The sequence below is a fragment of the Chelonoidis abingdonii genome, chromosome 2 (assembly GCF_003597395.2).
Source record: "Chelonoidis abingdonii isolate Lonesome George chromosome 2, CheloAbing_2.0, whole genome shotgun sequence".
In the NCBI taxonomy this organism is placed as follows: Eukaryota; Metazoa; Chordata; order Testudines; family Testudinidae; genus Chelonoidis; species Chelonoidis abingdonii.
The window spans coordinates 84,973,993-84,989,126 of record NC_133770.1 but is presented as its reverse complement, the minus strand read 5'-3'; the positions used below and the strand labels follow the sequence as shown (position 1 = coordinate 84,989,126).

The following is a 15,134-nucleotide window of genomic DNA, read 5'->3' as shown; positions in this document are numbered from 1 at the left end:
GATAAGTAAGCATGTCCAGTCTACCTTAGACACACATAGCAAGGAAGTGTGGTTTACAGAGGGACTAATCATGCAATAGGGGGCAAAACAATCTAGCTCTGTTTTTTGAACCATAGACTTGTTACTTTGGGGCTGCTTTTAACCAGGCATTGAGAACATTTGCCACTACAATTTTTCTTCCCTGATACTAAGGAACAACATGTTGGTAGAGGGTTACAGTAATAAACATTTTTTTCTTTTGAAATATATAAAAATAAAAATTAGACTTCAAAATTTTGTCAGGAAGAAATATTAGCGAACATACAGCCTGTACCATTGTATACATTTATTTTTGGGGTAAAATATATTTTATTTTGGATATTGTTCTTAATATTCAAATGACTGAAACAAAACAAAACTTTTAATTAATATAGAAATAGGCATAAAATATATTAATGCAACATTAAGTTTGCAAATTAAAAGAGACAATCTATCAATTCCTCTCTACTGCTGATTTATGCGGAAGTAGCCGGAAGATGTGACTGAAATCTACACTATGATGTGTGTCCTTCCACTTTCTCTTGGGGGAAAAAATAAGATGTGGGGGATTTAGCTATATAACTGTTGTTCCTTTGTTTTCTGGGTATTGCATCTTTATAACTCTACAGACGCTGCTGTCTGCAGGGACAGGCAGCCATTTTATGTTCAGTTCAATAAAGCTTGTCATAAGAGAAACATTGAACTTTGTTATGGGTTTTCCCCTGTATTGTTCTCTTAATCTAAAATAAAGTTCAATATGACTGAGAGTGTCTGTTTTCTGTTTATGAACAGGAAGAACGTAAAATGAGGCTCCAGTTTTAAATTAAACAGTGTTTTACTCACAGATCTGTGTCACTCTGGTCCAGAGACTCTACTTCAGCTTGACTTTCGTTATGGACGGAGTCAGAGTCCTGCACTTGGCACAGTTCCTCATCTGTGATTATATCAAACACTGCATCATCTGGTGGTTTGGAGGTTTCATTTGTAACTGTGCCATAAAAGTACATCAAAAGAAATGCAGTCATAATGTAACAGGCAGCATTAGTGTTTTTATTTTTTAAATAGAACTTATGTGTCCAGACTATTATTCTGCCTATGCAGTAGGTTTCACATACTGCAAGTGCTAGAGAGACTCTCCAGGGTGACTCACTTGCATTAAAATATAAATGGGTATTTGTATCAATCTATCAATATTAAGATATACTAACAAGCTCCACCACTACTCTGGGACAAGTTCCGCCTGGACTTACACCCCATTAACCTCACTGGGTTTGCACAGAGTGTAAATTGAGCAAGATCTGACCACATAAGCCCTGGCAGGAAGCCCAATAATCTCATTTATCTCACATTTGCACATGAAAAGAACTAACCTGTACCTTCCTGGGTCGGAGACACTGCTGAATTTAGCAGAGCAGGTGGTTCTTCTTGGCTTGCACGGGATCCAGAGTCATCCGTGTAATCCACGATCACTCTAGGTTTATTGAAGCAAGCTCTACAGCATCGCTCCTTCTTGCCACTGTGTTTGGTCATCATGTAGTTGTTACAGCAGTAATAGCAGAAAATGCGACCGCACAGTCTAGAAATTAAAAAGAACAAATGCAAAGGTATGAGAATGTTACCCCTATGGCTTAAAAATAGAAGTAGGTAAGGTGTGCACTGACAGTGCTTGGGGTTTTGGTCATAAAGGTCATGTACCCAGGGAAAGCATGAAGTTTTTTGTAGGTTACATGGCAAAAATCACAACCCAGACAATTCTGTCTTTTAAAGTTCAGATAGACTTACCGGATTGTGAATGTTCAGAGGGGCACATTTTTCCTTTATAGTCTCAGTACAAATAAATTACACAGGAACAGAAGTTTCCAGAGGGTAAAAACAACTAAAAATACAATTTACAAACAAGACAACAAGTACAGAACACAAATTTAGTGATTTTCGATGGGTCTGATCTTGTTCCTATTGAAGTCAATGGCAAAACACCCGTTGATTTTAATAGGAGTAAAAACAGACCACGTATCGACATTCACTCAAACCATCCCTAACCTAAATCCTTCACTGCATAAGCTGCACAGCGTCCAAAAAAAGGAAGCAGCAGCAATATAAAATATTGATTTATGTGAGTCAGAAAGAGAGCTACACAAGGATATTTGGTCATTATAAGAATCAAATAGTTTTTAAATTGATTTTTTAACAGTTTGTTGATTAAAAGACCCCAGTTCACTTTGCTTCTATTCATTAGATTTTAATACTAGCTGTTTTTTGTAAGTATTCAGACAATCACTGGGTATTGGTGAAAATGTTTGCAAGTTTCACAAACATTAGCAGAAAACATTCTTCATCTGAAAAATCATACTAGAAGTAAGTTATTAGCTACCAATTAATGACAACACGATATTCACAACTTTAAAATGTCATTGATTAAGTGACTAATCACACATCATGAATAAAGAGTGAACAGTCACATGCCACTCCACTGCCTGAAATTTGTTCATCCAAACTTTGTGAATATATCTGGACAAATCACAAACATGTAATTATTAATTCACAAATAGAAAAGGGTTAAAATTTACAGCAAGTAATTCAATCAACTGTCAGATTTTTTGAACAGGCCACATCAAAATCAAATCTTGCTATTTAGAGTCATTGTTTCTCAACATATCTTTTAGTAGTGAAAGTTATGTCTGTACAGAACCTAATTCAATGTGGCATCAATCCTGATTGGGTCAGTACTGTAATAAAATAATAATAGTACCATCGTACTGAACAATTTTTAAAAGCATATATACCAAGTGCAGACAGCATATAATATATATATTATAACAATGTATGTCTAGGGACAGTGTAAAATATTGAAACACTAGATATTTTACATGGAACCTATCATATTTATTTCCACGTTTTTAATAATGTGTTATAGGGCAAGAAACTGACCTGCAGTGGTGTCGGCGCATCATCCAAGTAAACTCTCGCTGACAGCTCAGGCAATGATTTACTTCCGTGTCACCGAGCCATCTTTGCTCTGCACAGAGCTTCTGCTGAAATTCCAGAGCATCTGATTTTTGCCAAAGTGCATCCTTATCCCTATGGAGACACGTGTAAAGAAGAGCAATACATTTTAGAAACATCATTGTTTGTTCTTAACTAATCTCAACTCTGCCCCTGGAAGAAAACTCTACAACATAAAGTGCTGTTATTTAACTCCTAAGTACACAAATCTGAAATAGCCCACTCCCTGCACTTTTAACTAAGTTACACCATGATTTATAAATGTATATACACCACCGAAAGGTGTGATTGGCCTTTGCAGACAGAACCTCAGAATATAAGAATTGCCATACTAGATCAGTACCATGGCCCCAGTTCAGGAAAGCACTTAAATGTGCACTTAATTTTAAGTTGCACTCAATAAGCAATGCCTAAAAGGCTTCAGTTGAAGGCACATTATTCTCCTTACTGCAGTGAGTTCCATCAAAGATATCCCAGAAGCACATTTGAATCAGACTGTAGCTGTAAGCCATGGTTTGCTCTATGGGAGAGTGAGGCGAGCTGCCCTGCAACTGACCCACCCAGAATTCCACCTGGGGGGGGTGGGGTGCATGTTACTTCAGGTGTTCTGTCATCCTTTGAAAGGATGTGGTCGAAACTGCCTCCCACATTAGTCCACCCTCAAAGGTCAGGGTACAATCGGGTGGAATTTAGTTTTTCTGACGTGGAGGTGCATCAACAGCAAAAGAAGTTTTGCATCATTTGAGGTAAACTGTCAAGTGAAACCTCAAACCACAAAGGCTAATAACACAGCACTAACCATCTCACAACACCCATCACTACCTGACATCTTAGCTCAACTTTTTGCAGCTGGGCATAAAAGCAGAATCTTACACCCTAGTTACAATGGAGACTGCACTGTATATTTGCCAAAGGGAAGGACTAGGAGTTAGGAGTTATAGTCTCAGCTCTGGCACTAACTTGCTCTGAGGTCTTGGTCATGTCATTTAATCTCTGTTTCTCAGTTTACTAATCTGTAGAATAAATATGATACTACTTAAATACCTCACAGGGTATATGAGGATTGATTAGTTAATGGTTAGACACTCTTTGAAAAGGTTAAGTGATATCAAGGGCTAAATATGTGAGCCAAACTTTGCTCTCGATTACATCTTCTTCTGGCTCCTCAGTATGTAAGTTACACCAATTTAGACTCTCTTACACACCTGTAAATAGCTGTAATGAGTTCAAAGGGATTCTAAATTAGCATAAGGGAGTCTTCATTATGCATCACCTGTGAATCTGACCTCTGGAAAGAATAAGAAGTGAGAAAGAAATGCTACCTATCTCGACCCTACTGTATTTTAGTCACCAACACCATCAGATGCAGGAAAGGTAATACAGAAAGGATTTCATTTTTTTTCAGTGACTTCACAAGTTTATGTCTTCTTGCACTTTAAAAACAGATGTCAGCTGAGATCATAACTCCCTGGAAAGGCCAAGAAAACAGACATTAATAAGAAAATCCACATTCTCTTGTCTGATTGAACAATACACCAAAAGTTTCTGTGAGTCCTGATCAGAAGAATGTGGTAATGCCCTGGCTGTGTACTATGAGCTAATAAACTTTTGAAAGTTGTGACAATATTTGGAAGAGAAATATCTGCTATAGGTTTCTCAGATTAAAAGGAGGCAAGAACTCCATTATGAGCTCCTACTCCTGAACCAGATTCAAGTAGATAGACTGGCTCAGGAAAGGAATAACACAGTTAAAGGAACTTGTTTGTAGATCCTCTGATGAACAGTTAATGTCTAAAGTGGCACCGGGTTTTCACTCTTCATCTAGTAAAGGTGGAGAGGTTTCTGCAGCACGCACAAGCTTTTGCGAGAAGACATGAATACAAAGACCAGAAGTGAGAAACCACGGTTAGTACTTGGTTGTTATTTAATACATGGTTTGTGTTTTGTAATGGCAATTTAACACCATTAACTGAAGTAGCTACACGTCTGCAAGTTATGTCTGTATGTCTGCAGCACTTGGCTTGCTGACAGATAAAACCCTCCATTTTTTAACATAAATCACAATCTGTATTTGTCTTGTTCAGTCCAGAATTGTTATGATAGACATAAGGAGCCTACAGGAGTCTTCCTTCAAAAGGAAGGTCGGTCTGTAGTTAAGACACAGGGCTAGGACTCAGGAGAGCTGGGTTCAGTTTACAGCTCTGCACCAGATCATGTGTGTGACCTTGGGCAAGCCACTTGGGGCCAGATTTTCAAAGATGCTAAGCCTTCCTTTAGTAGTTAAATAAGGGCTAGATTTCCAAAAGAGATACATCCAGCAACTCCCATTGTGACACTTGTCAGCACCCATTAACTTCAATGAATCTGCACCAGTTTAAACCAGTGGAGCAGCTGCCTGTTGAGTTTGCTATTTAAAGGCTGATCACACTGGGCTCAATCGTGGGCCAGGCTATGGGCCAGGACAGAGGATTAAGGAGGTGAGATGACTCCTTGCTTCCTTGCATGGGCTACCCACATTATGGATCAGAATGTAGGTGGGATGGCAGCTGCTGCTGAGCCACAAGTGAATGGGACATGGAGGGCATGGGTGAGCAATGGGTGGAGCCTTTCTCTTATTTTTCACCCTCCATTTCCCCACAGTTTACCAGTCAGCATCGTTCTCTGAATAACAATTTGGTCCCAGCCCGGTCCCTTATCCAGGGCAGATTGCAAGGTGCTCTCTGTAAGTGATGGATACTGGAGATAAATATTTGCAAGAAAAACATATTGAAACATTTTTGGCGAGGGAGGGGGAAGAACATATGCTATATATAGAATAACATGGACTTTGCAAAACAGATACAAAAGATCTAGGTCACATTTTGTCTATTTTACTTCTCATAATGTGCCCTAACCATTGAATATCACTGCCAATGTTGTGTCACAGAATTTGGCCATTACATTTATTTTCTGTTCAGGAATAAAAGATTAATCCCTCCACACAGCACCATTTAAAATCCTCCACAATAGAACCTATTAATTATTTTTTAAATACCAACCTGAGAAGTTCAATCAAACGTTCTTCAAGGAATTGCTTTGTTCTAGTTAGATCGTCTAGCTCTGCCAACAACTTCTGATCATTGTTGTCTCTGTCTGCTGTCACCTTGTTGAGTTTGTCACCATACTCTTTGACTTGCTCATTCGCTTTGTCAGCTTCCTTTTGGGTCCTGTTTAAATGCAAATTAATTGTTCTTAAAGAAGTCCCTTCTGCCATTTATCTTAACGAAATCTGTAGTTTTAGTGAAGTCTTTCTCAGTGTAAACAATACAATACTGTATAGAACAACGTGCTTTAGTTTTTTGACACTTTTGAAGCTGTGCATAGATACATTACCTGTGGGTACCTTTGACAATCAGTAACTTCTGGGGATGAGGGTCCTATTTCCTGCTCCCTTTTCATAGTTGTGTTTGTGATGGCTGCCCTCTTGGCTGCACACCAGGGATTGAATCAGGTAGCATGAACTGCTACAGCTTAAGCTAGGAGCCAAGGGTGAGTCTCTGGGTGAGTCTGTAAAGACCCATATCCCCAGCAGACTGGGCACAGAGGACAATCCAGAGCACAAACATATCAGTGGTTTACATGTTCACGAAAGGTATACTAAGTATGCTATTAATTTGCAATACCACAAAACAAAAAAATTTACAAAGGAGCTAAAAACCCTTTACCACTGAGCATAAGAAATACTGACAAGCTCTGCTAATGTGACTTCACCTGAGAGTCTCATCCAGACAAATTTGCCTCTGATTTCAAGTGGACAGAGTGAAAGACTTAATGAGGTTTGATTTAATTTCTGGTGTATTAATTTCAGTCAGTAGAGCAACTTAAAACCAGAGAATTACTCACAGTCTCAGTGGCAGGGGTGGCTCCAGGCACCAGCACACCAAGCACGTGCTTAGGGCGGCAAGCCACTGGGGGTGCTCTGCCGGTTGCTGCGAGGGCGGCAGGCACGCTGCCTGCCGTGCTTGGGGCGGCAAAATGCCTAGAGCCTCCCCTGCTCAGTGGTAAACTTGACAGACTACAGTCTACTTAGCTTAATCAATAGACTCCCAGTTGGCACAAGGGATGAACTTACTAGATCAGATACTCAGTTTTGAAATCAGTGGACACTGATTTATACATGGAGCTACTTCAGTTGACACCAGATGAGCATCTGGCCCACAAAAAAGAAATGAGTATACATTTAGTTGTAAGAAACTAGAGTGGGTACAAACAGAAATCTGAAAAAGGAATTAAGGGCCCTGATTCTGAAGTCCTCATTCAGGCCATATTCCAACTCTCTTTTACATGGGAGCAAGATAAGTATTAGCTCCTTACTTCCAGGTAACAGCTCTGCACAAGGTCAGGCCCAGTGAAGATCTGCTCCATGACCAGAGCTGAGGGGCAGAGTCTCCATGTAAATGAGGTTTCATCTACAGAGCAAGCAGAAACCCACGGCAGCACATCTCAGAGCCCAGGTCTACAGACTCAGGTTTATGGGGCTCACACTACAGCTCTCAGAATGGCCATGTAGACATACAGGCTTGGGCTCTGAAATCCACCCCACTCCCCAGGCTTCAGAGCCCAAGCTCCAGTCCAACCCCCAAACATCTACACAACTATTTTCAGTGCCGTAGTGCAAGCCCGAGACTGCAGATCCCGGCTCTGAGACTTGCTGTTTCTATTGCCCCAATGGAACAACACTGATTGATACCAGCTGAGCATATGGCCCAATATCTGTACTTTTGTTGGGGTGTGAAGCATCTTGGGGAGTACTGTGTCCTCCCACCCCTACCTGCAGTCTCCATGGCGAGAACTGCCCTGATGGACACTGTGCACTTTCCAGCTAACAGCTCCATTCCATAGCTGACTATCCTCTGGACTCATCTAGCTGATTGATAACCAGGGGGACCTGCCCTCCCAGAGCTGCAGTCACAGAGTCCAATGAGACAGTCACAGATTCCTGCCTCAAGGCATGGGGCAGAGTTTGGTAGCCATGTAAATGTTATGCAGCCATCCCTGAAAGGATTCCCCTTATTCTTGATCCAAGCAGAGATCCACAGCCCTGGAATCAGGCCATGCTGGCTTGGTCTTGTCAGCTCTGTGCTGCAAAATCATTTAGTTCTAGTATTTGTCTCCAAGTCCTTACTCAGGCAAAATGCCTATTGAACTTAACAGGAGATCTGCCTGAGCAAGAGCTGCAGAGTGTGTTCCCTTCAATGGCAATTATTACTTTACTCTTGAGACACCACAGAGGGGCAAAAATAAAACACACCCTCCATGTAAAATGCAGTGCAAATGTTCCAGTCCTCTTTTAAATAGCAGTTAACATTGCTGTACTCTGAGTGCTGCATCGAACCCATGCTACAAAGCCCAGCAGCACGTAGAATAGTTTCACAAAGGAAACAAGAAATGCGATGACTAAAGAACATCAGCTAAGTGAACCAAGGGAAGCTGTATTCTGTGTAATTTCCATGTTTTCTATCTGAAAGGCCACTCAACGCTTCCTACTCAATATTTATGTATCCTCTCCCCTGCCTCATATACTGTACACAACAATATGGTATACACACGATGGTGACTTATCTCCTGCTTGGCGTCTTACAAACAGTACAAGTGAAATAACCAAAGGGCTAACCTCTCCAAGTGTTTTTTCAGCAACATCACCTCCTCATCTTTTTTTAACCTGGTGGATTCATATTCAGTCAATTGCTCTGTTGCATACTCCAGTTTGCTAGACAGATCCGTGTTTATAGCCTAGCAAAATAATAAAATATTTCTATTTAATGTACCAAAACATCACTGTATCAACTATAACTTAGTTACTATGCCACCTAAACAATGCTTTGATAGGGGAATTTAAGAAGTCCAACCATTAATTAAAACATTACTATTGAATAATCAGAAACTAATTAGTTGTGTACTGGGGATTGATTACTTATGTCACACGGAATAAGGGATCAATTGTAAAGTATTAAACCATGCCAGTAATTCTTATTAGCCACAGCAGAAGGGCTTTGAGTGGCTTTTGTCTCTTTATCCAAGAATAATGTCCCAAACACAATGATGAAAAAATAAACCACATCAGTATTTAAAATTATTTCACAGTCTGAAATAAGTGCTTCAATAGGAAAACAAAAAGTTTAAAAGAAACTAAATTATCATGAGGGGGAAAATGTCAAATTTATGGCTTCTTCATTAAAACAGAGTTAAATATGACAGGAAGTGAAAAAGCACTTTGTATATCTGAACTTTAGAGATAACATTTTCAGACTTGGGTACACCCCTATATCTGTATTTAGGCACCTAAGTAAAAGTCAGCTGGTTTGGGGGGTGAGAACCTCAGTATTTAACTGCTATTCGTGCGTTTGAAAATCTCCCCCTAGTTTGATAATTTTGACCTGCATGTTTATTATTTGTTCAAGTGCATTCTCAGGCTCCCAGCCAGCTGCCAGACAAGTCCCCTGCCTTGTAAATGCTAACACAAGTGACTATTGATGCAAATACTTTAGCACATTTCTTTATTGTAATCAGATTAAGCACCTACCTGAAGCTCTGCAATCTCTTCCTCTGCAGCACACAGCTGTCGTTTCTGCTCCTCAAGCTGTTTTTTTACTTTCTCGCATTCTTCACTGACAGCCTAGTGTAGTCAATAAAGCACAGAGTTCACATAAAAGTCATCATCCAGTTTTAAAGTTTCCTGCTGATGCAGCATGGACAATTAAAATATACTGGGCCAAATTAATCCATTAATTATAATGGAGTTACAACAGGGATAAATTTGGCCCTCTGCGTGGCTGATGGCAGATTAATTCAAATGGGCATCCCAGGAAACTTGGGGCCTAATTCATAGGAAAAGTCCCCCGTTGTGGTAGTCGGATGATGTTTTTCCAGCCATTATTATGGGTTATAACAAAAAAGGCCCAACTTGCTAAACATGTAAATGTTGTGTTGAAAGTACAAAGGGAGCACAAGTCATGCTGGGAATTAGGAGATGCTCTGTGGGCAAAGAAAGCAGAAAGTAAGCGCACACCACTGTTCGACGTTAGAAGAATCTCAGCATACACAGAATTGTGTACATCTGATCAACTGGCAGCCTCAGCCTCAGAGCTGCAGTAACAGACACACAGTTCTTTATCTTTCCGGAATTTCTCACCACATGATCCAGAGTTCAGTCGGAGTGGCTCATGACCGCTTCCTGAAACTAGACTTTTATTTCGGTGGCTGTATCTTGCACAGTAAAATTACCACTCAGGCTGGGATTTCTAACTTTGATCTCACTGAAATCAACATTGATTGCAATAGCAGCGGAGCCAGGCCCACACTCAGACTTCTGAAAATCCCACCATGGGCCTCTAGCCCTTATGTTCAAATAGATAAGCTTCCAGGTGTGAACTTAGTGTAACCTGTGCTGTGCTATATGTCAGAGTCTGCAGACTGCCTGAAACAGTGCCTCTAACAGAGGGGTGAGTTGGCCTTATTCATATCAACAGATGTTGACACTAAAGCCTAAAGATAATGTAAATATTACAAATATTAACTATTTCACTGCTGATCATTGGACACAAGGATAGAGAAGAAAGGGTTCCTGTGAGCATCTTATTCTGGTTTCATGAGTGGGCAGATGTTGGGTTGTAACTGGATTTTTGGGAGAGTACCAGTATGGGTGTTACTGTTATCAGGGAATTGATGGGAACTGAGGGCACTTAGCTCGGTGCAGGAGGTATGCAGCATCTTGCAGTATTGGGCCCATTGTATTACAGGTACTTTTAAATAACGGCAAATCATAAGCTGAAATATTCATAGTGTTTTGATGAGTAATATTCATGAAAGTTGAGCAACCATTGGGTCTGAAAACCACCTTTTCAATATTCTGCAAAGAAAGGAGGTTCACACATCCATAGCCTTGTTCTGCTGACCCAGTGTAGTAAAGAGAATGTAACTGGTTCAGTGTTAAACATCAAGGAGAATCAAAGTTGCTTAGCATATTGCAGAGCAAGGCTCAGGGGGTGTTAGGGACTAATTCCCCCTAAATTCATATGTGCATAGATTAAAGCCAAAAGGGACTGTTGCAATTATCCAACCTCCATAACACAGGCCATTTCACTCTGTAATTCCTGCAGAGGAGGGAATTACTTCTCCTTACCACGTCAGTGAACACTGTCAAGCATATAGAATGCAGAATAGCATGTAGAGTATTATATTAATTTACCTTGAATTTTGTCTGATAATTTATAATCTCTGTGCTCATTTGAAATTTTATTGCAGATAGCTCTTCTTTGCTGGTCTCTTGGAAGCTTTGGGCCTGTTTCTCTGCCACCTCCAGCTGTGTTTGCAGGCTGGAAACAGCTACAACGTGTGCTTGATACTCCTTTAGTTTCTCTGTCAGGCCTTGGTTCTCCTGCCTGAGCATGGAGATGTCAAGTTGCAGCCTCTCCTGCTCCTTTGCTGCTTGCTCACCCAATTCCCTGAGCTTCTCAGTGACCCGGGCCAGTTTCTCTTCTGCATCCCCCTTCTCAGAGGTCAAGGTACAGATCTGAATACCAAGTTCAGCCATGTCAGTGTTGGTTCTGTGGAGCAAGTCATTGGTTTCTACATTTTCCATTTTAACGGTCTCCAAATACTGTTTAACCTTGGATAGCTCTTCCCTGAGACTCAGCACATTCTTCTCCAGCTCAGCCTTTTGAAGGGCTTCCTGTTCCCGCTCTTTTTTCAGAGTTTCCTCTCTTTCTTTACACTGCACCAGCTCTTGCACATGGTTTCTGTTGAGTGATTCACTCTGCTCTTTCAGCTGCTGGACCAGTGTCTTTTGTTCCCCCAGAACTGCCTCCGTAACATCCAGCTTGCCTTGCATCCTCTCTCTCTCATCAGCTGTCTCTTGAAGCTTGGCTCGAAGGTCAATCACTTCTGCCTGCAACCTGGACACTTCACTCTGGTTGATGTGCAGCTGCTTTTCAGACACAGCTAGCCTGGAAGACAACTCTTGTGCCTTTTTCTCCTGACATGCTGCCTGCTCCAGTTGGGCCTTCTCCACTGAATCCTTCTCTCCAGTAAGAGATTCAATTAATTTTATTTGATGAAGGCATGTTTTTTCCATTCTTAGCTTTTCCACCTCAAGGGACTCTGCTTTTTTTCGGTACATCTCAATCTCTGCCTGTAACTGCTTGCATTGGCTCTCTATGCCTTGCAGTGTCACATCTTTCTCTGTAACCTGTGACCTAAGAGATTCTTCACACTCTTTCAAGGAAAACAGAATCTTTTCCACCTGTAAACCATGCTGTTTGGCACTCTTGTGCTCTGTTTTCAATTCAGCTAAAGACTCCTTGATGGTATCTTCTCTTTGCCTCAGTTCTTGGTATTCAGAATGCAGAGACTGTAGCCTCTCTTCCAGGATCTGATTTTGCCTTCTGACATTCTGCAAGTCTTCATGCAACTGTTTGTTCTGCTCCCGGAGCTTTTTCTCTTTTTCATCCACCGACACCATGGCATCATCAATCTGACTCTGGAGCTGTTTCTCCGATGCCCTCAGCCTGGCCAATTCAGCTTCCAAAGAGGCTTTAGATGCCTCCAGGTTTTTCTGCTTCTCTTTCATCTTCTCCTTGGTTTGGTGCAGATTTGCATTCTCAGATTTCAGTTTCTTGCTTTCTTCACCAATTTCGTTCAGTGCCAATCTTTGTTGTCCTGTGAGCTCCTCCATGTCCTTTACCTTCTGGAGGAGATGATCATTGCTTGAGAGGAGTTTTTGGTTTTGCTCCTCTAGGTTGTGCACCTTCTGACTCAGCTTTGATAAATGATCCTCCTGCAGCTCAAGTTGCTCTGCCAAGGTTCTGGCTTCCTGCTTCATTGCACCTTCCCTGCAGCTGCACTCTTTCTGAAGGTTCTCTTTTGCTTGTCTGGTCTCTTCAAGATTTTTTTCCAGCGACCCCACACGAGCCAGAGAGCCCTTCAGCTGGATCTGGAGTTCAGCCACCTCCTTTCCTTTCACAGTCAGCGCCTCCTGCACTGTATCCATTTCTTTTGCCATCATTTCCAGGCTCATGAGCAGTTTTTCACTCTCTTTTTTAGAGTCCGTGATGAGGCAACTAAATCTGGATTCCAGTTCTTTCTGTGCCCCCTCTTTCAGCTGCAGTTCCTCTCTCGCTGTCTTTACCTGAGACAGAAGTTCGTTATTTAGTTTCTGGATGTCAGCCTTTTCCTTTTCTGCCTGGTGAAGTTTGTCCAGCAATTCTTGGATCTTTAGGGTAGTCTCATACTGGGTAGAGGTTTGTTGTCCTTTTTCATCCAAGACAGCATCGACTTTTGCAATGAGCTCTAGATTCTTCTGCTCTGTTGAACTTAGCTTGGTCTGGAGCTCACTGATGCAGACATCCTTCATGCTGACTGAAGCCCTGGTGGTTTCCAGCTCCTGATTCAAGAGCTGCAGTTCTAAGGCATAGTCCTTCTTACTCGACTCCATTTGCTCAAGCCTTGTGTGGTATTCCTTTTGCTGCTTGGCTGCGTTCACTTCTAATGCCTGCACACATTTTTGTAGGTCATGAACAGTGCTCTGAGTGGAGTGGGAAACCTCACACTGTTTCTGTAACTCTGCTATCGTCTTTGCCAGTCTGGAGTTCTCCTCATTGAAGTTGCTGCTCTTTTCCTTTTCCACTTGCACTTGTTCTTTCTGAAGGCTGACAGCTGCCTGTAGCTCCTGGTTTTCCTTTTGTAGCTGATTAATCCGGTCCTGCAGCTCCCTCTGCCTCAGCTCTCCCTGGTCAAGTTCCATACGCATCTCTTCAAATCCCTCCAAGTGTTCAGCATTTAGCAAGTTATTTGCATCAGGGCTACCTGGAAACTCTTGTGTCTAAGAGGGCGGGAAGGAAAGAACAGAAAAGTTAAATTGGAAACAGTGTATTTTTATACATGAAAGCTTATGAATGTTCCAGGACTCAGTGATAGCTTAACTGCTTTTGTTGATTAATACTTGGTGGTGGTGGTAATAAAATGAATACTTAAGGGATGCTGTCAAGATAAAAATCAATACTAAAAAAAATCCTAATCCATGCTACTGTTAGTCCCCTTGATTATGAATTACTTTTATTCATTTATAAGCATTTCTGTAGGGCTCAGCACTCCAGCGTCTGACATCTCAGAACAAAATAAAGTTCTGTTCATTATTTATTTACTCTTTGTATATTATGCATCTTAGCCAGTGATGTTACACCAGTTTGTATTGTGGCCCTGATTCAGCAATGCATTTTAGCACACGCTTGCATCCCATTGACTTTAATATATAAAGTACTTTACTGCATTGGGGGGTCTTGGATGCTAGCACAGTGCTGTTGTGGTTGGAATCACAAAACTGTGAAAGGAAAGCTTAAAGGAAAGAAGGCTATTTTCATTGATGCTAATGAAAACCTTTCTAGTCATGAGATTTTGTAAGCTTTGGGGGGTTTTTTTGTTTGTTTTGTTTTGTTTTGTTTTTTGAAGACGACTTAAATGTTAGGTTTAATCAACTTGTAAAAAGAGTCCTCTTAGGTTTTTCTCCCAAGTGATGGGAGACTCTGGCCACACCCACTGGCTTAAACATAGGCCCCAGTTTCCTACTCCTTGCAAAGAGGGGACCCCATCCTTTGCAGGCCTTCTTAAATCTCTCCTGATGGAGGACATAAAAGGAAAATTAAATGTCTCAGCACTCCAAGAATAACTTCTTCCTTGATCCAACTGAAAGGGACAAAGGCAAACAGTACCTTCTTGCTTCAGTGCAGCAGTTTTCGTGGAGACCTGCTGCCTGGGCTATTGAATCAGGGTCACTTTGTCAGGCCTATACTGGGAGTTTGGTGCACTCTCCAAAGGGTCGGGGCTGTAGATCTCCTGCATGGAAGCTCCCCTTGTGGTATCAAGAGTCACTCCAGCAATTTCCTGCTCAGGGTGATCTCTCCTGCCTGCAGTTTCCTCCTTTTTAAAGGCTTCCTTCCAACCACCTCGACTGACAGGGACAGATGGGTGGGTACACAGGGTCTCTCTGGCACCTTCCTTTTCAGTGTGTGGTCTATCCATCCCATCATACAGCTATGAGACAATTCTCCTTTATATTTATTGTAGGTTTTTTATAGTTT

General features: G+C 41.4%; 1 protein-coding gene and 1 long non-coding RNA gene across 7 annotated transcripts in view; one reads left to right on the top strand and one right to left on the bottom strand.

The window, feature by feature from the left end:
- The window catches only part of LOC142046333 (uncharacterized), a 277,336-nt gene that overhangs the window by 45,060 nt on the left and 217,142 nt on the right, over window positions 1-15,134 (top strand). The window lies entirely within an intron of this gene.
- The window catches only part of FYCO1 (FYVE and coiled-coil domain autophagy adaptor 1), a 161,004-nt gene that overhangs the window by 102,933 nt on the left and 42,937 nt on the right, over window positions 1-15,134 (bottom strand). For 5 of the 6 annotated variants that reach the window (XM_032803204.2, XM_075062509.1, XM_075062510.1 and 2 more), the window contains 7 exons: window positions 11,249-13,879; window positions 9,584-9,676; window positions 8,675-8,793; window positions 6,060-6,227; window positions 2,947-3,096; window positions 1,389-1,594; window positions 862-1,006 (listed from right to left, as the gene is read on the bottom strand). In XM_032803204.2, coding sequence (XP_032659095.1) covers window positions 862-1,006; window positions 1,389-1,594; window positions 2,947-3,096; window positions 6,060-6,227; window positions 8,675-8,793; window positions 9,584-9,676; window positions 11,249-13,879 — 3,512 coding nt within the window. The remainder of the gene's footprint in view (window positions 1-861; window positions 1,007-1,388; window positions 1,595-2,946; window positions 3,097-6,059; window positions 6,228-8,674; window positions 8,794-9,583; window positions 9,677-11,248; window positions 13,880-15,134) is intronic. The other variant, XM_032803205.2, reaches the window with a different exon arrangement.